We start from the raw sequence: 24,766 nt of genomic DNA, 5'->3' as shown, positions 1-24,766 counted from the left end.
TTTCTTCAGACCAGGTCCTATCCACTGGGAGCTTCTGTCAGGCCACAACCATTCCTGCTGTCCCAGGAACCTGGATCCTGGTTAGGATCAGTCTGAAGCCCAAAGTGGAAAAGCACATTCTAATTAGCAGTTGCTGGGCCAGAAACGTCTTAGCTGAGACCTTATTTCAGCACTTTGCGCTCCCTCCAAACTCGGCTCTGAGGCCACCCTGTCAGCTTCAGGCTCCTTGGGGAATCTTGGTGAGCCCTTTCAAGAGCTGGTTGTGGTTGCTTCTGAAAGCCAAGCACCAGTTTCTGTCTGTCAAATCAGGAGGGCGGACATGCACGTTTTGACATCGATTGAGCACCTGTGGTCTGGACCCTGTGTCATGTGTCTAGAGCGTCACAACCACGGTATCTTCATAAACATCCCGACCACTATAGACTTTCTTATATCTGACAGATGAGGAAACAGAAGCTCAAGGGATTTCAACAGAAGTCACAGACACAGTAGGTGGAGGTCTGGATGGAAACCCAGGTCTTTATCTGCTTCCAAAGTCCAAACCTTCTCCCTGCCCGTGCTGCAAGGAACAGACAGGCACGGAGAGAGAATGTACCTTTACAGTAGTGAGTCACCTGATGCCCAAGCCTCATCCCAGATCCATTAAATCAGAATGTCTGGGGGTGGGACCCAGGCATCGATGGTTTCCAGGGCTCCCAGGTGATTCCAAGGGTCAGAAAGGGCTGACAAGCACCGCTTTACTGTAACGGTAAAAGGCACATCGCCTCCTCCAGGGCTCTCCAGGTGCTCCTTTCACAGAGTAATCCTGGTCACGAAACCAAAAATCAAAACCGAGCCGGTGGTGTCTAATTCGCTTGCTCTGATCAACAGAAGTCGGGGGGAGGGCCCCCGGCTGAGCTCGCCCCCGCCGGGTTCGGGGATCCTGCCCTCGCGGCTCAGGTGCGGCGCTGCGGCAGGAAGCCACCCCTCCGCTCGGCCGGTACGCGGGGCTGTTGCGCCATCCGCTTCGGCTTTCGTAACAGCACCCTGGGACGGCCGAGAGACAACTCCAGTGCGAGTTCCTCAAATGTTTTCTTGCGTTGCCAGGACCGTCCGCTGCTCTGAGTCATGTGTAAGTGGGAAGTCGCACTGACACGGAGCCTGGCCAGAGGGAGCCGAGCCGAGAGCGGCGCGGGGCTCGGGGACTCGCCGTGCGTGCAGATCGCGGTGCCCCAGGGGATGGGGGCTGCCCTCGGGGCTTAAGCCCGCCCGCCGCCCCGCCCCGCCCCGGCCGCCAGCTCCCGACCCGCGCGTCCGCCCGCCCGCCCGCCTCTCTGGGACCATGGGGCATTAGCCAAGGAGGAAGCATGCTGGCCGTCTGCTGCGCGCTGCTGACCGCCCTGCTTGCGACGCCCGGGACGGCGCTGGCCCCGGGGGGCTGCCCCGCTCTGGGTAAGGGCTTCGGGCGCATCTGGAGGGCTGGAGCAGCCGGCGGGTGAGGGAACCGCTGTGGGCGCCGCAGACGCGGGGAGGCGGAGGGAGGCCGGAGCGGTGACGGCTCCCCTTGTCCGGGGCTAGCTTGGGTTCCCGCGGCACGAGGTGAGGCACCGGGCTGACCCAGCTGTCCGGTGGCGGGCGCTCGCTCGCGCGCCCCCTGCTGCGTCCTGCGCCTTTGGCCGGGCGCGCTTTCCCCGTGACTGCCCTGCGGCCGGGTAGCTCCCTGCGGTCTGCGTACAGGACTTGGTGTGTTCTCAGAAACCTGATTCTCTTGTCTCTTTCCCAGTGCCCCCAAGAGTCCTTACACAACTGCGGCCCGGGTTACTTTAAAAGGAGATGCCCTCGCGGGGTGGAGTTCCTGCCCGGGGCGTCCTTTGTACCAGCGCCCCCTTTGCCCCTCAGCTTTGGGGAAGGCATCCCGCCTGGCTCTCCCCTCAGCCCCCCGGGTTTATGTGTGGATGACAGTGCCTTGACTGTGAAGGGAGTGACATCATGGGCGCTGAGTCACGGACCCTCCCGCTGCCCCGCTGCCCGCACTCCCTTAGGCAGACACCAGCTCTAGCAAGCTGTGTGCCTCTGCCCTGAGAATTTAAGCCAAGTGGGGAGGTTGGCCAGGGGTTGGGACGTCTTGAGGCTGGCACGCACTGGACTCCACTTCCAGACGAGAGAAGGAGGGGTGAGGCAGAGGGCACGGGGCACTTGTTGCTCCTGTGGACTGTAATCTGCCTCTGGCCGCCAGTCCTTTCTCTGGGCTCTGGCGGCATGCCCAGCTGCGCGTCTAGGCTCTCCTCTAGAGGAGCTGGGCAACTGCTTCTCCAGAGGTTTATTTTAGGGTCTGAGGGCTTCTTTGAGGACACAGCGGAAAACCAAGGGGGCAGCCGGCAGGCTTCTGGGAACATATGGCTGGGGAGACGGTGGCTCTGGCTTTCACTGTGAGACGGCACTGCGCTCCTACCCTGGGTGAACGCCCTCAGCCTGACCCCTCCCTGCTGGAGAGAGCCAGGGGCTGGTGTGCCTGCAGGTCCCTTTGCCTTCTGAATGGTTGTGTTCCTCGTGCTTGGAAGAGGAAAGTAAAGGGATTCTTTTTCTCAGCACACATTTATAACCCCTGCCAGTAACAGCCAATGTTGATTGAGGCCTCCTAGGCTTTACACACGTTTTCTAATTCTCCGCTGGATCTAAATAATACTTTGTTCCAAAGAAGAGGCTGAGGTTCAGAGAGGTTGGGATGGGAAGTTGTCAGGCCTAGTTGGTGGAGGCCCCCCCTCCATGACCCTGTGCTCGGGGGTGATAGAACCCCAAGACTCCCAAATGTAGAACTAGCCCAGCAGGCAGAGCTGGGGGTGTTTGGGGGCCAAGATGAGAGTCACCCCTGGCTGGCTGAGTGCTGGGCAGAAGAAGCCAAGGGAAGGGAGAGCCTGGGTTTGCCCACTGTTCTATCAGAGGGAGGCAAGGCAGGGCTGAGGCCTGGGTCGCCCAGGAGGGCGCAAGGCTTCCCTGCCTGCCTGTGTTGCTACTCACACCACACCCCAGGGCACCTGCCCCAGGGAGGTTACTGCTGTAGCTGCTGCTTTCTTTTGCTCCTAAGTGGCTGCAAGGTACTGTGAGGGCAGCCGGTTGCAGTCAGTTCTCCCTATTCCTGGTGCTCAGGTGGGACGGGCAAAGTGGTCTCAAGGCCTGGACAGGCTGTGAAAGGCAGAACTGAGAGTTTGGGGAGGAAGTGAAAGCCCTCCCAGTTCAGAAGGAAAATGCAGAGAAGTAGAAAATACCCAGCTCCCCTCCCACACCCACAGAGACTCAGCCCACAAACTTGAGAGCAAAAATAAAGACATTGTACAGGAAGCATGGAGCAAATGACTGTGAGATGTCTTGCTTTGGAGAAGTAAGGGGCCGAGAGGGGTAGCAGAGGCTGGAGTTGGTTTAGAGGGGAAATCCGCTGGCTCTCCGGGCTGTGGGCCCGCTTTCCTTGGGATCAGCCGCTGCCCACACATCTGAGAGCTGGCAGGGCCGCTCAGGTGAATCGCCGTCTAGGGGCCTGGATTAGCTGGGATGTAGGTGTCGGGTGTGGAAGGCCTGGACATCGGTGACTCAGGTTCCTTCCATGTTCTGCAACGCAAGACGGTGCGCGAAACAAACACGTACACCTTTAAATCTCTCAGAGTCCTGTCTCAGCCTCTGAACTTCCCTTTAGGGCAGCCTCTTTCTGCCCCCAATGTCTACCTGCATTCCTAGTCTCACCCTAAATCAGTACTTCTCAAAAGGGTAGTTCTGGGTCTGTTTGAATCAGAATTGGTGTGTGTGTGTGCAGGTGTGCCACATGCACTGGGGGTGGGGGTTGGGTGCTTGACAAAAATGCTGATTCTTGGCCCCCACCCCAGATTAACTGAAGAGAAATATCTGGAAGTGAGGCTCAGGAAATGTCCTTTTCGACAAACACCCCTTGTGATTCGCAAGTTTGAGGATGACTGGCTAAATGGTGTGATTGAGGAACTGAAGGAAGGCCCTCCCCCATCGGGCTTCTAGTTGCCAGAAATCTCTCCCCACTTTGGCTCTGCCTCTTGTTTACTCATTGCAGCAAACATTTATTGAGTCCTGTGAAGCCCTGGGATCAGCCACCCTGAGTCTACCCTAAAAGGAGCTTGAAAATGGTCAAGGTTAAATCCCTAAGAGGGACTGAGAAACCCTCTGACCTGTCCCACTGGGTACCAGCTACCCAAGGACAAGGTGTCGGAGGAGGGGGGGTGGACCAAGACCCTGAGGCAGCAGGCACGTGGACCCTCACTGCATATCTCATCTCTGACCCTCCGCGTCTCCCCCTGCGGACTGGGTTAACAAATCCTCCCCTTACAGGGTGTTTGTAAGGATGACACAAAGCCACCCTGGTGCTCACCGCTGTCAATTCCCCTCCGCTTCTCCTGTCCCACCAGGCCTGCGTGCCACCAGCCCATCCGTGAGCCAGAGCATGCCCATCACCAAATCTGGGCTTTTCCAGGTCAGTCTTAAAGGTCTAGAGCTGTTCTCTCCAATACGGTAGCCATTTACTAAGTATGGCTATTTGAATTTAAATTAATTAAAATGAAGTCAAATTTAAAATGTGGTTCCTTAGTTGCACTAGTCACACTTGGCTACCGTATTCCACAGCACAGGTATAGAGCATTTCACGATCATTGCAGAAAGGTCTACTGGACAGCGCTGGTCTCGAGTGCTAAACAGTTTCTTCCAGAGGTTTTCTGTTACTTCTTCCTTTATCTCCCTCTGGACCTTCTCTCCACCTGAACACAGCTCATCCCGCACAGGTAATGGTTAAGGTTTTGGAGTCAGACAGATCTCTGCCTGGCCCTGCCATGGAGAAACAACGTGAGCTCGGGTGAGGGATCTTACTTCTCAGAGACTCACTGTTCTCATCTGGAAAAGAGAAATAATTCATATACTACCTTGCAGAGTTGTTATGACGATGAAATGCCCTAAGTAAGGTACTACAGAGTGTATAGTGAGGTCTCTAGCACAGAGCAAATGCTTAAATGCGTGTAGCTAATAACTTATTCATTTGAAAAAAAATATTTTGAGCTCCTCCGATCTTCCAAGCACTATTGTAAGAGCTGAGGATACAGCAGTGAGCCAAATAGCCAAAAATCCCTGGCTCACTGGGGCTTCATTCTACCTGGGATGTATATTAAATATATAGTATGATAGTGACTAGTGCTAAGGAGGAAAAATAAAGCAAGGGAGGGAGATAGGAACTGCGTACATGTTGAGGAGGATGTAGAATTGATTTTTTCGAGGGGAGGCCAGGGAAGTTCTCACCAAGAAGATGATGCTTGCATGAAGGCCTGAAGAAATATAAAAATATTTAGGGATTCCTTATACTCCCATCTTGCGCAGGAAAATTCCTGCCTCCTCTTTAACAATCTGGTCCTACCTGAGGGCCTGTTGGGTTCTGGAGCAGAGGGCTCTGTGGGGACACACGGGTGCCCTCTGCCCTGGTGAAGCTTGGGGTTGTCTCTGGGGAGACCAGGCCTCAGCCATTGGGCCCCTTAGACTCCAGCTGGACAGGGAAATGCTAAATGTCCTGTTGCTAACTGTCATTGAGGTATCAGTCTTTGGAAGAGAATCCTTGAGGGCTGGAGTGGCAAGAGGAAGATGGCAAAAAAGAGGCTTTTAACTCTTAGACTCTGTTTGGTGAAGCCCTGGGGAGTTTCTTTTGGGTCATCTGTGTGCTTTACTCTCTTCTGCACTTGAGATCCAAAAAGGTCCAAAGTCTCTGGCACAGTCAGGGGCTTTTCTGGCACGGTCCTGGGTTTGGCCTGACTTCTAGCTGCACCTCACTCCCACCTGCCCCCGCCAGCTCTGCCCTCTGGCTCTGCTCTTAGGAGTGTGCCCCCTGAGGCCCCGCATCCAGGCTGTCTCCCAGCACCTGTGCTCAGTTTCCCTCCACCTCCCAACTTCTTTTCCCGAAAAGCATCCTCTGGTTTTCTCTCTCTACGTGATGGTTGCAACAACCGTTACCATACTGAGTGACGACCGTACACGGAACTGTGCTGGGCTCTTTGCATCTGTGACCTCATTTACTCTTCACAGCAGCCGTGTGTGAGAGGAGTCTGAGGGCATTGCATCGATGCGGTAGACTGTAGGACAGCAGGTCTTGTTGGGGGGAGATCAGGAGGTCAGTTCCGACACGTTGAAACTGAGCTTTCTATTGGACAAAGCGAGAAGATGCTGACGAGCAGGGTACGGGAGTCCAGAGTTTGGGAATGAGGACTGAGTTGAGGTATGAATTTGGGAGTCGACTGATGGCAGATGTTATTTCAAGCCTTGAGAGTGGCTGAGATCACCGAGGGCGAAAGTGTAGATGGAGAAGAGACGAGGCCCCGGGCTGAGCCCTGGGACACTCCAACCTTTTCAGGCTGGAAAAGGAGGAGGAGACTGGGAAGGTAAGACCAGTGAAGCAGGAGGAGAACCAGGAGAGTTGTTGTCCAGAAAATCCAGGGAGGACAGTGTGTCAAGAGGCAGAAGCAGTCAGAGGTGTCAAACGCTGCTGAGAGGCAAGAGGACAACCTAACCAGTGGACTTAGCTACACGCAGGCCATTGGTGATCTTGACTTGATGTGAGGAGTTTCGGCGAAATGGTGGAGGCCTAAGGCTGACAGGAGTAGTTTGCAGAGAGAGCAGGAGGAGGGAAACTGGAGCCGGCTGGTAGAGGCTACTCTTTGGAGGATTTTAGCCGTAAAGGGGAGAAAAGAAATGGAGTGTTTGTTGGCTGGAGAAGTGGGGTCATGAAAAGAATTTTTAAAAAAATGACTGAAATCTCAGCATGTTTGCTTGCTGATGGAAATGATCTAGTAGAGATCAAAAATTGACAGAGAGGTGAGAATCACTGAAGCAGTGTCCTTGAGTAGGTGAAAGGAAACCGAGGCTCAGAGAGATTAAGTAACTTGCTCAAGATCGCACAGCAAGGAAGTGACAGACCTTGCTCTGAACCTTGCTCTTTCCACTGTATCACGTGTGTCACCCACAACTCCCACCTTTCCCAAAGCATGGTGACTTCAATGATATCGTCTCTGTTCTCAGTGTCCTCAGACTCACCAACTCCATATGCACTGGTGTGGCAAAGACAGCCCCACTTTTTGCCCCAGGAAGTGTCCTTCTTCAGTACTTCTCTTGAGAAGAATAGTTAAGGCCACAGTATATGTTTAAACCATTGCACTGTAACCCCCTCCTCCCCCATATCCATTCATATCACTTTGGGTCAGGGGAATGTTTTACAACCACATGTCACTGTAAATGATCTTTCTCTGTCTCTTAGCAAAGCAGCTGGGACAGCAGAGAGAGAAAACAGCTCAGGGGTCAGACAGTCCAGGCCTGTCTCTTGACTGCCCACTTAACAAGCCAGCAGACCTTGGGCCAAGTCACTCCAAGCCCAGGCAGAGCAACACATCTTGAGGCTGAAACAAACAAAAGCAGGTGCTTGATAGCTGCTATTGATTTGAAGACCCCATTTTGATGGGAGGGGAGGGGGAGGCTGTAGTGTGAAGACTTTCTCACAGAAAAGGGGAAAGACCCACTAATGCAGTGGGAATAATAATTACAATTGTTCACATTTTTTGAGAGATTAGGTATGTCCTGAAAATAGTGCTAAGTTTTTAACGTTAGTTTTTTGTTTTTTTATATTTAAATCTTTATTTATTTGGCTGCGCGGGGTCTTAGTTGCGGCACGCGGGATCTTCCTTGCTGCGTGCGGGATCTTTAGTTGCAGCATGTGGGATCTAGTTCCCTGACCAGAGATCAAGCCCAGGCCTCCTGCATTGGGAGTGTGGAGTCTTAGCCACTGGACCACAAGGGAAGTCCCTACACAGTCTCCTTTTGATGGACGTTGGCTTTGGGCTTGTTTCCTGTCTTGCCATTACAGACAGTGCTTTGGGGAGTAACTTTGCATATCCATCATGTTGCCTGAGCGCAAGAACATCCGCAGGATAAATTTCTTGAAGGTGAACCTGTGGGTCGAAGGCCATGTGCATTTGTACTTTTGAGTGAGAGTGGAAGTTGCACCAATTCATACTCCCCGCAGCAATGAGAGAATGCCTGTGTCTCCACACCTCTGACGAAAATGTGTTATTAAACTGCTATCTACACAGAGATGGCATCTGTGTGGAATTAACTTGTATTTATCTTATCTGAGTGTGAATGTACAGGTTTTCCCATGTTTAAGAGACATTTGCATAACCTGTTTCTATGAAGTGCCTGTTCATATTCATTGCTCATTTTTAAAAACTGAGTTGTTGGTCTTTTTCCTCGTAATATATTAAAGAATTTAGTCCTCTCTGATATGAGTTGTGAAGATTTTTCTCTAGTTTCTCATTTGTCTTTTGACTTTTTTGGGTGGGGGTTGGTTTTTGCATATTAAAAAAAAATTGTAGTTGGGTTTATCAGTTTCTTTTATGACTTGTAGGTTTTGTATCATACTTAATAAGATCTTCCCTATGCCAAGATTGTCTTAAAAGATTCTTTTTGGGAGGGGGTAAAAAAAAGATTTTTTTTTCTGGTGTCTTTAAGAATTTTTGTATTTAAATGTTTGATCCATTTTGAATTTATCATGGACTGAGGTATGGCTCTAACTTTTCTTAACCCAGTTATCACCTGATGTCCTTTTTTATAGTTTATTGAATAATCCATCTTTCCACCACTGATTTTAAAAGCCACCTTTAAAATCTACCAAATTACTGTGTATACTTGGGTTTATACTGCTTGTCGGCAGATTGAATAGTTAAAAAGCACAAATTCTGAGCCCTAATTGCTTGGGTTTGAATCTAGGCTTACCCCTAATTAGCTATGTAACCAGCCTCCTCCTCTGTAAGATAAGCTGTTGGGAAGATCAAGTTGGGTCATCCACGTGCAAGCTTAGAATAGCACCTCTATATAGCCAACGCTCAAACTAAGCTACTTTTAAATAATTGTAGTAAGATACAAAAGCATAACATTTATCATCTTAGCCATTTTATTAAAATAAATTTTATTTATTTATTTATGGCTGCATTGGGTCTTCCTTGCTGCGCACGGGCTTTCTCTAGTTGCGGAGAGCGGGGGCTACTCTTTGTGGCGGTGTGTGGACTTCTCACTGCGGTGGCTTCTCTTGTTTCAGAGCATGGGCTCTAGGCGCACAGGCTTCAGTAGTTGTGGCACATGGGCTCAGTAGTTGTGGCGCACGGGCTTAGTTGCCCCATGGCATGTGGGATCTTCCGGGACCAGGGCTCGAACCCGTGTTCCCTGCATTGGCAGGCAGATTCTTAACCACTGCGCCACCAGGGAAGTCAGTCATCTTAGCCATTTTAAAGGGTACAGTTCAATAGTGCAGACAAAGCTATTTTTGGTTACTATTATTTCTGAACTTTCTAGTCTCCTCCATAGTTTTGTCTGTCTACTCATGTGTCAGTATCACACTGTTTTAATAACTATAGCTTTATAATATGCTTTAGAGTTTGGTAGGGCTAATCCTCCTCTCAGTTCTCTGCTTCTTCAGAATTTTCCTGGCTATCCTTGCTTGTTTACTTTTCTGTTTGAACTTTAGAATCAGCTTGCCTACTTCCAAGAAAAAAAAGTCCTGTTGGTATTTTTATTAGGATCAAGTTAAATTTAGAGATAACTTAGGGAGCACTGACATAGTTATAATGCTGAGTCTCCCTAGCTCAAAACATGGTAGGCCTGGCGTGGCTTATTTATGAGGGGAACAGGCTGGGGGCAGGAAAGCTGGAAACCAGGTTTCACAGTTTCACTGAGGGTAGATATGCCTGCTCTTCCATTCTGAGCTGCTTTCTTCATGGTGACATGAAGCTAGACCAGTGTGTGCGTGTGTGTGTGTGTGTGTGTGTCTGCTCATGGTACATGGGAGTAAGGAGAAGAATGTAGGCTTGAATTCAGGCAGGAGGACTTAGGGGCTTTATAAAATGTGTGTGGCAGTGTAACATACATACGGGAGAGTGCGCTCAGCATAAATTTAACAGCCCGATGAATTTTCACAAACTGAGCATAGCCGTGTAACCACCACTCAGCTACATGACCAGCCCCAGCAGGCTCTCCTGTGTCCCTTCTAGTCACTCCCTACCACACCTCCACTTTGTGACTTCTCAAATCTTTAGCTTTGCTTCCTCATATCTAAAGGGGTGGAGGAGTGGAAGCTGGGGCAGGAGGTGGGGGTGGATATGGTTTGGGATGGGGAAGGGGGAACAGATATCAGGTGTGTGCTGCACCCTGCCCCCCTTTGCTTCCACAAACACATAAAAGACCCTGATGTGGGTCAGGCTCCTGGTTAGACTCCAAGGCCAAGTTCAGAGACAGGAAGACAGGACCCTTTGTGCTGTGCTCCTGGGAAGGCAGTGGGCTGTGGGGCAAGCATGACCCAGAGTCCCAAGGCCCAGGGTTCCAGTCCTGGCTACACCACACACTGGCTGTGTGACTTCTGGGCCCTGGTTCTCCTCATCTATAAAAATGGGCAGGTTGGCTGAATCATCTTTAAGGGCCTTTATAGCCCTAGAAGAGCACCTCTTAGCTCAGCACCCACTCTGTGGCTGTAGCCCCAACTTAGCCCCTTTCTGGACCCAAGTCCCGTCTGTGTCCACCTGTGGCCATGTGCCCTTCTTCCCAGCCTGCTTAGTCTTGCCTTTACTCTTTTTATTTCTCAATCTGCTTCTTGGGGTTTGGTGGGGGTGGAGGAATTGGGGGAATTGAATTGTTTGCCCTCCTTTGATATCTTTTCCTCTAATTAGTTTATAATCTCTGAGAGGTGACCCAGGCCAGACCTTCTGGGCCCGGGGCCAGCTGATTATCTGTGATGCTGCCAGGGGAGGATTGAATGTTTTTCTTGTGAGGAGTTGGTCACACGCGCTGGTCTCTGAGTCAGCAGCCAGCATTACCTTTTTATGGTCCAAAGGAGCCTCCCAGACCCTCTGTCCAAGCAGTAAGTATACAGTCCCTGGTGCGGATGGAGGGGAGGGCCCCGCCAAGATAAATACTGACTCCACCAAATACAAGACAAATACGAGCAGGTACAGAAGTACAAACACATTAGACGGAGAGGAGGGCAGGAGTCAGCAACCTGAGGAGGGGCTGTGGAAGAGGTGGGGCTGGGAGCTGAGTTAGAGAAGGTGGCAGGGGCCACAGAGGCCCAGCCCTAAATGGCAGGGGAGGGGATTTAGGGAAGTGAGTGGATGATCTGATGAGAGCGTGAGATTGGGAGTCTGACGGGGGGAGGGGGGCGCTTTTAAACTATAACTCGTCACAGGAGTGCTGCTGTAGGGTAGAAGGAGAAGGATCAAGGGTACTTGGCCCCTGGTTTCCTGGGAGAGCCCCTGAGGGGCTAGTTGGTGTGGCAGGACTGTGTGGGAAAAGGCTCGCTCCCCCTTCACACAGACCCCTCAACCCCAGGACTCCCCTCCCTGAGCCTCTGTGATGGGTGGAAAGGCCTGAGGAGAGCAGGGAGGAGGAGAGGAAATTGGGAGAGAGGGGGAGACGCAGGGTGGTGGGCAGCCCAGAGAAGCGGGGCTGGGCCAGAACACGGGGATGCGCCTGGACCCCCGGAGAGAGGGGGGCTTTGGCCAGACTCACCCGGAGCCAATGCAGACTCCCTCCCTCACTAGCTTTGTGAATTCGGGCCAGTTCCTTAACTTCTCTGAACTTCCACGGAAATGGGGACCGGCCTCCCCCATAGCAGGGTTGTTGTAGGAGCCGAGGGCTCTTAGGTAAAGCGCCTGGCACCTGCTAAATGCTGTAGGTGGTGCTGAGTGTTACGGTTATTATTACTCTGGAAGTCAGGACATTGGTTTCAGTCCTTAGATGGGGATGCAGGGAGAGGGGACAGAGCACACTGGGGACTCGTTCTAGGCCCCGTGGGGTCAAATTCTGCATGTGTTTCCCTTTGAACATGAGGTGCCCACGTTCTTCTTCTCCTGGAGACTTCTCAGCAGCTCCCTCCTTCCAGATCAGGGTCTTTACCGCTGACAGGGGCCCTGCGGTTCCTCTGTGACCCCTTCTGAGATCCTGTGTCTCTGCAGCCCCAGAGGCTGGAGGCCATCCTGTGCTGCTAGCCGGCCCAGCTGCCAGCCCGGACGTCTGTCCCTGCTCAGAAACCGGGGCGGTGGGATTAGCAGGCGTGAGCTAAACCCGTGTTGCGGTGGCACTGGGCAGCTGCTTCACCGCTTACATAAATGGGTCCAGGAAGCTGAACTTGTTTTTGCTGGCAAGAGCAACAACAAGCTGCAAGAGAGTTGAGAAATATGTGTCTCTGTGTGCGTGTTTTTCTCTGGTTATTGACATTTGCAAGTTTACTTGAAGAAGGAAAAAAGTAGAAAAACAAGAAAGCTGTCTGGGTTTCTGGCACCCAACCTTAGGTCTGGAAGGGGGAAGAGTCTCACTTCCCAGGGCTGTACTGCAAAGTTCCCAGGCTTGAGAGGTGTCGGCCATGGTGGGGGGCCCAGCGGCCCAGGGAGTGGGATTGCGTGAGCATTGGGCCGGGAGGTGTGGATTTGGTTGCCAGAGGTTACTAGGGCCTAAACTGTCTTCCCCTTGAGGAGTGAGAGGCGAGGGAGGTTATGGGAATTTCCCTCTCCTGGGGCTCTCTAGGGATAAGGAGACGCGTCTGTCTGAGGGCACTGGGATGCCCTGGCCATCATCCTTCTCCAAAATTCATTGACTATTAGAATAATAAGTCCATAGATTAATTGTATTTTCAAGCTGGGCTGTTGTCTGAGATAAACAGACACAGACATGCTTCCTGCCCTCTGTGAGCTAGTGATTCAGAGTGATAAGATGCTAGACGGCAGGAACAGGGGCAGCAGGGAGCTTCAGATTGTAGTCTGAACCCTCACCTCATAGAGAAGGTGAGTGGGGCTCTGTCAGGGGCGGTGATGTGCCCAAAGCTCATTGCAAGTCAGTGGCAAGACCAGGAATAGAACTCGGGTCTTCTGATAACACAGGGCTGCTTCCCCTATGCCAGGCTGCCTGCCACTCTTAGAGATGTGTTTTATGCTAAAGGACAAATCAAGACAAGAGTGTATCTTGGTGTCAGTCCAACCCCACCCAGTTAGTTGTCAGTGACTAAACAAGACCAGACCAGATACTGAGTTCATTGACAGTTGAGGAGGAGATTTGGGGAGGTTTGTTTTCAGGAGGGGATACTTTTCTGCTCTCAGTCCCAAGTGAGGTGTTTTGGTCCTCTGCACAATCCCTTTTCGTAGGCAGCTGGGATGTAGGGTGCTGCCACCCTGCACCTGACATTGACCTTGGTAAGAACAAAGGAGGCTCAACAGTCCTTCGCTGCCTCCTCCTCTCTGCTGCCTCTGGGATGCTTTGTGATGCACTAGGAGCACTAGGAGGCCAGGAAGGGGTGGGGGGCTGGGGGGAGGGCAGGCACTGGTGATTGGAAGATTAACAGAAGGAGGAAGCACTGCTGGCTCCTGTCCTGGAGGCTGGGGTTGGAGGTGGGTGGGCACTGAGCCTGCACATACCTCTGCCTGCAGAGTCAGGTTTCTGATCCCCTTGGAGGACACCAGATACCTGCCCTCCCCGGGCCCTCACTTCTCAATGCCTTTCCATGCTGTTCCCTCTTTATACAATGCCATTCCCTGTAGTTCCACTTATCAAACTCCTACTCATGTCTCAAGGCTCAACCCAAATATCTCTTCCATTGAATCCCTCCCTTTTTGAGTGTTCTACCCCTCCTCTTGGCTCCCTCAATATGTCAGGGACATTTATCTTAGGGCGGCCTGTGTTACAGGTAGTTTTAAGTTTTCCATGGGGTTTTGTGGAGAGGAGTGTCAGTGCATAGTAGGTGTTCACCACTAGCTGTCAGTTCTCTCTCCAGGATTAAGATTTCTGGCCTTGCACTTGATGGTGCACAAAAAAATTCTTGAATCTTAATGAGGGGACAGGCATGGGCTTGCAATGCTGGCCTCAAATGGCTGAGCAATTGCTCACGGGCAGACGCTAAACTGCATGCTGTGCTGAATGTCAGAGTGTGCAGGGCCAACCCCTCCCTCCCCACCTGGTCCCCTCACCTCCCAGAGTGGGAGTGTGAGAATGGCTGGGGCACATCTCTGGGGAACAGGATGCTCTCAGGAGCTCCCTCCTCACCTGTTCCCCACTGTGTCTCTTCCCTTTGGCTCTTCCCCATCAGGGAGGCCTTCAGGAGGGCCCTGGCAGACTCCAAGGAGCAGACAAACAGGGCAGATAGGGAGGGATGGTGACCTTGTGTCCACCAGGGGATGAGGCCAGCATGGCTGAGGGTTAAGTGTGTAGTGTGCAGCGAAAGTGACAAAACAGAGAGCTGCAAGGGTTGGAGGGCAGAGCTGCAAGCGTGGGGGGTGAACGCTCTTTGACCGGAAGGTGCTGTCAGAAGCTGCTTGTCCTGAAAAATCCAGTCTCACCCCACCCCTATTCCCTGGTGTCCACTGCATTCTGCCCCACCTCCTCCCTCCCTAGGCGTGATAACTTGGACAGATCCAGGCTATGTAGCTTCTTTGTCTTAAATATATATATACATATGTATGTGTGTCTGTGTGTGTTCATTATAAGAGTAATACAAACAACTTATAGAAAATTGAAAAAAATACAGAAAGATGAAAGGAAGAGAAAGAAATTGCCTCTAGTCCCATCATTTGGAGAGGTGGGTGGAAGTACCAGGAGGGCATTCTGTGAACATCACTTCTTCCTTTTCAAAGAGTTGCTCAGGCGGGGGTTCCCTGGTGGACTAGTGGTTAGGATGCCGGGCTTTCACTGTCTTGGCCCAGGTTCAATCGCTGGTTGGGGAACTGAGATCCCGCAAGCCGCGAGGTGCAGCCAAAAAAAACCAAGAGAGATGCCCAAGGCCTCCTACGCAGCCCCACGGGTGTCACGGGCACTGACTCAGAGATTCGGGTCAGGAGGCAGAGGGGTGGGTGGCTGGGGAGGGCCAGCACTGCCCACCCTGACTGTAGCAAGGGTATTTTCTGGTGGTCTTTCCTCTGTGAGTGTTTGATTGTGATCATCCTGCATAGAATGCTTTTAAAGGCATAGTCAACACAGCATTGTTCACAGGTTCTAGAAGAAATGTATTTTGAAGAAGGGCAGGGACAGGCAATACTTGCCAATGGGTGTTTTACAATTAATCATTCCCCATTAAAAAAGAATAGTGACTCAGTTTTAAAGATTCAGAAAACCATTACTCAAGTTTTTTGGCAGAGGAAGTGGCCATTATGTTGCTCCTGAAGCTCTGCTTTAGTAGAAGAGAAAAAAAGTCTTTTTATTTGTGATTTCTCTGAGCTGCCCAAATACTCTGGCCATTGTTAGTGAATTCAGGAACAGAACAGCCCCTGCTATTGTTCAAGCTGGTCACTAACCATGGCAAGAGCTTCCATCTGAACTGGGGGTAAGGGAAGTGACCAGAGAAACATATTTCCTGGAACTGGCAAAGGCAGAAGCACAAAAGAGAGTCCCTGGTGGCTCCAGGCTTATAGTTTCTTTCCTCAGCATCTCCTGGCTGTGACAAGCTGGCTCTTCTGGCCTCTAGTGTAGGGCTTGCCCGCTGCACAACACGAGGGGCACCACGTAGACCGCTGTGTCCTGTGTGACAGGGACTCCTGGGAGTGTGCACTGTGGAGGCCCTGACCTTGTGGGTACCTCTTAGGCACCCTACATTAAACATTAATTAAGCACCTACTGAGTTCTCTGAGGAGTGCTAGTAGGAGTTCCCAGCCTCATAGTCATGATTGGGGAGGGAGACCTATATATAGTTAAGGATGGTGCCATGTGGAAAGTACCAAGGAAAGCATGAGCCTGCCATGGTCCTTGACCCCTACTTGGACTTTCAGGCAACCCTGAGAATCTATTGTGTATTGGTGCCTTGTGAATTCCGACTTCCGCTCGTCAGCTGACGGAGGGATGTTGTAAGCACTGCACAGTGGGGCCACCCACCAGAAGACTGTCCTATTCTGACAGCGTCTCCATCTTTTTTACTTTTTGGCCTCCCCGTGCGGCTTGTGGGATCTTAGTTCACCGACCAGGGATCGAACCCGTGCTCCCTGCACTTGAAGCTCGGAGTCCTAACTACTGGACCACCAGGGAATTCCCGACAGTGTCTCCGTCTTTGTTCCTACAATGTTGGTAATTTGTGCATGAACTTGACATCCATGTTAGGTTTTGTCCTTATAGCTGCTTTATTAAGTGGAAAATGGAAAAGTGAAAGTATCGATATATTGATTCAAAGTGTCGGTGTGTCTTCTAGACCTAACCTGATTCAGGGAAAGATGTAATTCAGTATGTGGACTGGACATGGCAAGCCATAGCCACTGTCAAGTGCACATAAGACTTAAAAGGTTTGGACTGTGTGTCAATTATGAAGGAAAAGGACATGTGTGACATGCACACACACCAGGACCAGCAATTCTACTCAGGGAAATTCTTGGGCAAATGCTCCAAGAGCCACCTTCGAGAAAGTTAATAGCACACTCTTTGATATAGCAAAACACTGGAAACGACCCAAAACCTCCCTCAGCAAGAGAATGATATAGTTGTCCAATGGAATACTACACAGCAGTGAAAATGAATAACTATAGCTACATGAATCATGGAAACAATGAATGACAAAAACATGTCACAGAAGACTATAATCTATTTACATAAATCTCAAATATCACACAAAGTTAAGAAAAATTGAGGGATCCATGAGTAGTGAAACTGAACCCATTTACAACAGAAACTAACACAGTATTGTGAAGCAATTATACTCCAATAAAGATCTATTAAAAAAAAAAAAGTGAGGGAGTGATAAGTCCAAAATGTAACACTGTATAAGCAGGGAGGCTGGGGGATGCAGAACACAGAGGGAGCTTCAGAGACAGTGATTGTGCTCGTGGTTCGGTTGGTAGGATCTCGGGGGTGTTTCATGCTTCATAGCTTTCATGTACATTACATATATTAATTTGCATGTGTTCAATATCATATAGTACATTTAAAAACGATACTTGAAATGCTGGAAATATATTACTGAAGATTATGTATGAAAGGTGTACTGTAGTTAGGGCTTTTCATACCTCTTTTAAGCCCTCTGGGCATGGAGGTACCCTCAGTGGACTTGGCCTCCTAGGGACTGGGATTTTGCTGATGTTCAGGGGCGCCCTGTGTCCTCTGTCCCAGTTCTGCAGCAGTGAATGCGTCTTACATGTCTTGTCCTCGAGGGCAGGGTCTCTCTGCCACCTAACTGTGTCCTCTTCACTGGTGCCTGGCTCTGGGGGCCTCCTCAAATATTTGTTAAATGGAGGACATTTGGCCCGTAGTGGGGGGAAGTGAGGCAGAGGGGTCTAAGGAAGCTGGCCACACTCGCTTGGCTGCATGGTGAGATTCAGCCATTTTTCTCACCCAAAGTCGAAGGCTCTGACAGTGAAGAGAGAGAAACCGTAGGTGACCAGCTGCTACACTGCCCTTGCACCTGTCCCTTACCTACCAACCTTGGGGCAGAGGTTGACAGGGTGGAGAACTCTGACTCCAAGTGATAAGGTGAGAAGGAAGCTTGAAGGGAGTCTGTGTAGCCAGACAGAAGCTGTCACTGTCCCTTTGATGCTCATGTCCCTGGTCTCTGGACTGTGGCCGGCGGTTGGGCTGGACAACCAGCCCCGCTGGCTTTGAGTGTTATCCTCCTGGGAGTCACTGAGCCTTATTCTCTCCTCTCTAACAGCTACCTTGGTGGGAGAAGGGACAATCGGTTAAGCGTGAGATTAAAAACTCCTCCCAAGCAAGAAGGCTTTGCAGGTCGGGGGGACACTAGTGCTGGTCCTCCCAGCCCAGGAGCACAGGTGGGAGGTGAGGTCAGGTGCCCAGGCTGTTGCTGGGCCTTTTGGAAATCTTTGACCAGACTTATTGCTGCTGTTTGCTAATAAATGGCTACACATTTGGTTAGAAGAACCAAGTGTGCTTAACATGAAAACTTGCTGTTTTCCCTGGCTTCAGTTTCCGCAGCTGGCTAGACTAATTTAAATCTTAGATTCTGGGCTTCCCTGGTGGTGCAGTGGTTAAGAATCCGTCTGCCAATGCAGGGGACGAGGGTTCAAGCCCTGGCCCGGGAAGATCCCACATGCTGCGGAGCAACTAAGCTCGTGAGCCACAACTACTGAGCCTGCGCTCTAGAGCCCGCGAGCCACAACTACTGAAGCCTGTGCGCCTAGAGCTCGTGCCCGGCAACAAGAGAAGCCACTGCAATGAGCAGCCCACGCAACGCAATGAAGAGTAGCCCCTGCTCGCCACAACTAGAGAAAGCCCGGGTGCAGCAACGAAGACCCAACGCAGCCAAAAATAAATAAATTTATTAAAAAAAAAATCTTAGATTCTATGAATCTATTTAACCTATACTAAAAAAAAAGTTTACTTGTATCTTTAATATCCTTTCCTTGAGTAGCATGATATTTTTCAGGGGTGGGGAGTGCATTTGTTCTCTTTTACTTTCCAATTTGGTCCCTAGAATAAAAATAGCATTACCCTAAGTGGTTTAATAGATAGGTGTAGGGTTCTGGAGGGAGCACTGAACAGAGTTGGAAGACCTGGTTTGCCTCTCAGCTGTGTAGCTAAGTTATTGGTGATCTTGGGCAAGTCTCCTGATTCCTCTGTGCCTCAGTTACTATCTGTAAAATGGAGACCCTGGGATTCTGAGACTTCCTGTGTACTCATGCATCTTGTGAGTCCCACTGGGTACCTGGCATTCATTCCTGTGTGTATACATTCATTTATACATTCATCAAGTGCTCAGTGGGCCACCGCCGTGTGCCAGGCAATGATCTAGGCACTGAAATATGACAGAGAACAAAACAGGGTGCCTATTCTTGTGGCACTTGGAGTCCTGAAGTGAAGATGGATACGGAATTGGTAATTATACGGCAGTGTGTGATGGGTGACATGGTGGGGGAGGTAGAATGGGGGTCTAATGCAGCTGAGGAGATAGGGAAGGCCTCTGGGGAAGGGACATTTAGGCTGAGACCTGCAACAGGAGGAAGTTTTGTGGGGATGGGGTGGTGGGACTGTGTCTCTTCTAAGGCTGAGCAGGGAGAGATGAGGCCTCAGAGGTCAGCAGGGGGAAGGTGGTGGAAAGCCCTGTGGGCCAGGCCTCTAAACTTGGACTTTATGCTGTGGACAGCGGTAGGCCCTTGAAGGGGTTTCTAATCAAAGGAGTGGGGTGGCCAGATAGCCGCTTTGGAAGGCTCCCTGGGGCAGCTGGGTGGAGAGGGCCAAGACTGGGGCTGGGAGGCCACAGGGAGGCCATTGCCATAACCCAGGAAGAGGTGATGTGATGGTGGCCTGGGCCAATGGAGGGACTTGAGAGATGTTTAGCACTAGAGCCTTTTGTGGCTTCCCGAATCGGATGCAGTCCCTTTGTCAGGTTGCTGTGGGCTTACCCAGTGTCTTCTCCCCCCTGCAGAGGTGGCAAACGATGTGCTGACCAGCCTGCCAGGGGCCAGCGTTACCCTGACCTGCCCAGGTGGGGAAGCAGGGGACAATGCCACCGTTCACTGGGTGCTCAGGAATCAGGTCACAGGTTCACGCCAAGGCAGATGGGCTGGCGTGGGAAGGAGGCTGCTTCTGAGGTCTGTTCTGCTTAGCGACTCTGGAAACTATTCGTGCTACGAGGACGGCCGCCCAGCTGGAAGTGTGCGTTTGCTGGTGGATGGTGAGTTGTGTCCTCAGAGCTCCCAGAGACGGCTCCCAGCACTGCTCTGCGCATTCCAGAGAGAGATTCCCTGCTTGACCCTTTAAATTCCTGTTATTTCCCTGGCCCAAGCATTTCGGGGAAAGGCCCAGTGACGTTTGCCAGCGAGATTGGTAGAACTTCCAGCTGGGTGGGGGCATGTGGCTGACGGAGACGCCGTCCAGCTGAACTTGCTGTGTGGTTAGGGCTTGGGGGTCGAGGGCAAGGGGCCTGGGTTCGAATCCTCCTCCTTCACGGCTTAACTTCTCTGCCCTTCAGTTCCCTCGTTAGTAAAATAAGGTTGATTTTATTAACTTACTTCAGGGTTGTTGTAAAGATTAAATATGCTGTTAAAAACTCTGCATAGCACATAGTAAGCTCTCAAATGAACTATTCTTACTGTTAGAGTTAGTAGGTTCCTAACTGCCTTGCATCTCATAAGACATCCTATAGTCAGATGCCCTGTGTGCCAGGCCCTGTGCTGAGGGACTTTCTTCCTTGGTGTCTCATACCATCTTCCCAATGTCCCAGTGAGAGGCAGCAGTATTATGGTGACTATTTTATCATCATTTAACTTTATAGTAGAAAACTGAAGAGAGGTTGGGACTTGCCCAAGGCCACACAACCAGGCCTGTGGGACTCCAAAGCCCCAACTTTTGGTGCCAATCTCGCCCCCCTTTAGGCAAGTTGGCCCCCAGGCACCTCCCCTCACTTGCCCCACCTCCTAGCCTGACATGAGGACTTTGGCATCCTTTGATTTCCCGACCACAGTTAGATCTGTCCGTGGCTGTTTGGCTGTGGTACAGGCTGGTGCCAGGGTGGGGGCAGGGCGCTGAGTCAAGGGCTCCCCCGGAAGGGCGGTGAGGTGTGCTGCCTCCTCAGCCTCTGTGCTCTCCTTCCAGTTCCCCCCGAGGAGCCCCAGCTCTCCTGCTTCCGGAAGAGCCCCCTCAGCAACGTGGGTTGTGAGTGGAGTCCTCGGAGTCCCCCGTCCCCGACCACCAAGGCTGTGTTATTGGTGAGGAAGTTGTAAGTATCTTGGGCTGGGCTGTGTGTCTGTCTTCTCCATCCTTCCTGAGGCCCTGGGAGTGGTGGCGGCTCTCAGAGGAGCCCAGCGGGACTGGCTGGCCAGTGATTCCAAAATGTTATTGGAAAGTAAGTAAGTACTGTGGACCGAGGAGAAGGGAATGAGGGAGGGAGCTGAGACTTCGCCGCGAGTGCTCACCCTGTGCTGGTCACTGTGCTACAATATTTGTCCTATTAACCCACACAATAGCGGGGGTGGATGTGGGGGGGTGGGTGTTGTTTTTCTCGTTAACAGATGGAGAAACTGTGGACCACAGAGATTGGTTAACTTGTTTAAGGTCATCTAGCTAGTAAGTAGCTCTGCCGGGAATCAAACCCCAGCCTATCTGATTTCATTCAAAATACAAAGGTTTTGGGCGTTGCTCTTAAGAAGATGCAGATGTCCTCGGGAGGGGAAGGGCAGCTCGTGAGCTTATCAGGCTTTTCCCATTATAATGGCCGATGAGAGGAGGTGGTGATTGAGTGGGGAGAGGGAGCTGGGGGCAGTGGAGCAGGAAGTCACACCTGCCTGGGGGTCCCTGTGGCACAAAGCGAGGGGACCTGGGATGAGTTCAGGCACAGATGGAAGGTGGAAGGTTACATCTCTGCAGTTTTCTCTGTCTCCATCCCAGAGCCGAGGTCCCCGTAGTCCAGATGTTTGTTTACCACTGAGTTTGAGCTGGCAATCATCAGAGTATCAAAAAATCCGAGCAGTGACGGACGTCATCTGGGTGTTTTGGTTTCCACTTGTGTCTGTCTCCAGTGAGTCACCTGGTGGTGATACTTATGTTTTGGTCTCTGCACAGGGACATGTATAGGTTGCCCATCTGCACATGGTGCAGCTGCCATTAGGACTGATGGTTCACACTCCAAGTAGAGGAAGGTCAGAAATCTCCACAGCCTGAAGCTGAGTTGGGATATAGTTGTGTGGCACCTGGAAGGCATTCCTCCGTAAATGGGATGTTCTGTACAGTGGCCCCGGGAAAGCTTTATTCAATTGACACTTGGACTAGAGTAATTTGTGTGTTGACAGTAAGAATGAGAGAGGACAGAGCATTTAAGCTCGCAGCCTCCTCCTGCCAGCAGCCTCGGGCATGTCCATCCTCCTCCTGGGCTGTCTACCCTGAACTGAGGAAGGGGGAATGGGGAGCCACTGTGAGAGCCTTGGGGCCTCCAGAACTCACTCAGGCCCATCCTGGGACTGCGGGGGTGAAACAGGCCCCTGGAAAGAGGTTTTGTACGTTCTGCTCTTTTTCTTGTGTGTGTGCCCACAGTCACACCCTCACCCCACTGCACTTGCTCCTTTGCTCTCTCCATAAGTGTTTGGCGAGTTCGGTGTCTGCCGTGGGCTGGGTGCTGTACTAGGCTGAGGGAGAGGCACAAGGCAAACAGGACTGGGCCCCTGCCCTCAAGCCCCACGGGGGTACCCACCTGTAAGCAGACGGTCCCACCTTCTCAGTGTTAGGTGGGATGGATGCCTGAGTGATGGTGGAGGGAGGGAGGGAGGCCCTCACTCAGACTGGGAAGGTGGGAGCAGGCTTCCCAGAAGGAAAGTCTGTGCTGGGCCTGGGGTTCAAACTCAAATCAGAGGTTGATGGGTGATTCGTCACTGAGGCGGCAGGGTGAGTGGCTGCCCTGGACTCACATGCCCACACATGCCACAAGTGGGTGAAGTCTCAGGCTTCCAGGCCAGGTGGGACAGTGTTTGACTCACCTCTAATATCTTCATCACCCAGGATTCCTTTCTGGGCTCACTGCCGGAAATGCTGCCACCTCTTTGCAAACCCTTCCAGTACTTCGAGGTTCTGGAATGGCATTCTACTGGCTGTCCTAGTCCTCTGAGGGCAGGTCTTTTCTGTTAGTGTCTTGAGGCCAGGGTGGGGCCTCTTGATTCCTTTCTGCATCCCCTGCAGTGGCAAGAGCCCAGGACCCGGCAGGGAGCCCGAACGCACCACGTCTGTGATGCCACAGTGATTGAGCGTGCCCTCTAGTTCAGCCTCTTAGACTGCCATGCCAGATGCTAAGCTAGATGTTTTACACTCATTTTTCAATTAATCCTAAGAAACCCTTGTGAGGTGGGTACTGTTAATATTCCCATTTTCGAATGAGAAAACAGAGGCTTGGAGAGGTAGGATAATTTACTCAAAATCCCCAGTGCTACTGAGTGTGAAGTGGAGATTAAAACCCCCGGGGTCAGACCGCAGAGCCTGAGCTCCTAACCCCTGCCCCTTCTCTCCTGTCCTGAGTAAGTGCAGCAACTGATAGCGAACCCCGCCCTTGTTTTGTGTCTACAGTCCGGTGAAAGACTTCCAGGAGCCGTGCCAGTACTCCCCGGAGTCGCAGCAGTTCTCCTGCCAGTTGGCAGTCCCAGAGGGAGACAACTCTTTGTACGTCGTGTCCCTGTGTGTCTCCAACAGTGCCGGGAGCCAGTCCAGCAGACCCCAAACATTTGAGGGTTACGGAATCCGTAAGTAAGCTCTTCAGGCCTCCGTCTCCCCTCCAACTGTTTCCTTTTTTTTGATTTAATGCTCCTCATGGACTTATTGGAGGGGCCGGTGAGGGGTTTGGTGAGCTGGTGCCTTTTGGGCTTTACTTTTTTTTTAAAAAATAAATTTATTTATTTATTTATTCATTTATTTATTTTTGGCTGTGTTGGGTCTTTGTTGCTGCACACGGGCTTTCTCTAGTTGTGGGGTGAGCAGGGGGTACTCTTCGTTGCAGTGCGTGGGCTTCTCATTGCGGTGGCTTCTCTTGTTGCAGAGCACGGGCTCTAGGTGCGTGGGCTTCAGTAGTTGAGGCACATGGGCTCAGTAGTTGTCGCTCGCAGACTCCAGAGCGCAGGCTCAGTAGTTGTGGCGCACAGGCTTAGTTGTTCTGCGGCATGTGGGATCCTCCCGGACCAGGGCTCGAACCCATGTTCCCTGCATTGGCAGGCGGATGCTTAACCACTGCGCCACCGGGGAAGCCCTTGGGATACTTGCCAGAGGTCTGATTGTGGCAGGCGAGGGCCCTGTCAGGGTGTGCCTGGGGAAGTGGTCTGGGGCTGGAGGTGGGGTCCTGCCTGCTGGGGACTTGCAGTCTTCATGGGTCTCTCCTTGGCACCAAACTTGCTGCCGCATAGGAGCTGTGCTCCCTTTTCCCACAGTGCAGCCTGACCCACCCGTCAATGTCACGGTCACCGCTGTGGACAGAAACCCCCGCTGGCTCAGCGTCACCTGGCAAGACCCCCCTTCCTGGAACTCATATTTCTACAGGTTACAGTTTGAGCTCCGATACCGGGCTGAACGATCAAAGACATTCACAATGTGGATGGTAAATTTTTCTTTTACTTCTGGACAGAAAAGAGCCCCTAGATACTCAGGGGTAGTAGAAAGGGTACTAGAAAGAAAAAAAATGAGTTCTGGGTCCTGGTCAGCCACTCACTACCTGCATGGCCTTGAGTAAGTCTCTGAACCCTTCTGAGCCTTGGCTGCCTCATTTATAAAATGGGAATAATAATGCCAGGCCAATCTCCTCTTTGCAGGCCAGTTTGTGAGATCGAGTGTGAGCTGGGAAGAGAGGTGGGCTGCCTGCAAGTCAAGGGTGTGGCTTGCAGGATTCTGTGTTACATGGGGGCAGGGGCTGTGACTTACAGCTTCTGCACCGGTTGGCCCAGATGGCAACCCCACCTGGCTCTGAGCCTCCAGGGTGGTGTGAGCCTTTGGAGCATCTCTGCCCAGCTGAGTCATCCGCCTGACCCGAGAGAGGAAGCAGCTGAAGGGCTGGGGTTGTCCAAGGACTCCCATGTCCCTGTGGAGCTGCTTAACCTGGTGCCACCCAGGCCCCACCCCAGAGTCACCTGTGCCTCTCGCCCTCAGGTCAAGGAGCTCCAGTATCACTGCATCATCCACGACGCCTGGAGTGGCATGAAGCATGTGGTGCAGCTTCGGGCCCAGGAGGAGTTTGGGCATGGCTTATGGAGTGAGTGGAGCCAGGAGGTCACGGGCGTCCCTTGGACAGGTATGTGATAAATGCGGAAGGGATGTTTCAGCTTTG

The 24,766-nt window shown here is 51.7% G+C and overlaps 1 protein-coding gene across 1 annotated transcript in view; it reads left to right on the top strand.

The window, feature by feature from the left end:
- Positions 1-1,047: 1,047 nt before the first annotated feature.
- Positions 1,048-24,766, top strand: part of IL6R (interleukin 6 receptor) — a 47,299-nt gene continuing 23,580 nt past the window's right edge. Inside the window, exons 1-6 of the mRNA XM_061183411.1 lie at positions 1,048-1,431; positions 19,403-19,651; positions 20,572-20,695; positions 23,026-23,198; positions 23,877-24,043; positions 24,589-24,730. Of these exons, the coding sequence (XP_061039394.1) occupies positions 1,347-1,431; positions 19,403-19,651; positions 20,572-20,695; positions 23,026-23,198; positions 23,877-24,043; positions 24,589-24,730 (940 nt within the window). The 5' untranslated portion in view covers positions 1,048-1,346. The remainder of the gene's footprint in view (positions 1,432-19,402; positions 19,652-20,571; positions 20,696-23,025; positions 23,199-23,876; positions 24,044-24,588; positions 24,731-24,766) is intronic.

This window comes from Eubalaena glacialis, chromosome 3 (assembly GCF_028564815.1).
Source record: "Eubalaena glacialis isolate mEubGla1 chromosome 3, mEubGla1.1.hap2.+ XY, whole genome shotgun sequence".
Lineage (NCBI taxonomy): Eukaryota > Metazoa > Chordata > Mammalia > Artiodactyla > Balaenidae > Eubalaena > Eubalaena glacialis.
Note: the sequence above shows the minus strand (reverse complement) of the source record. Positions and strands in the feature narration are given on the sequence as shown.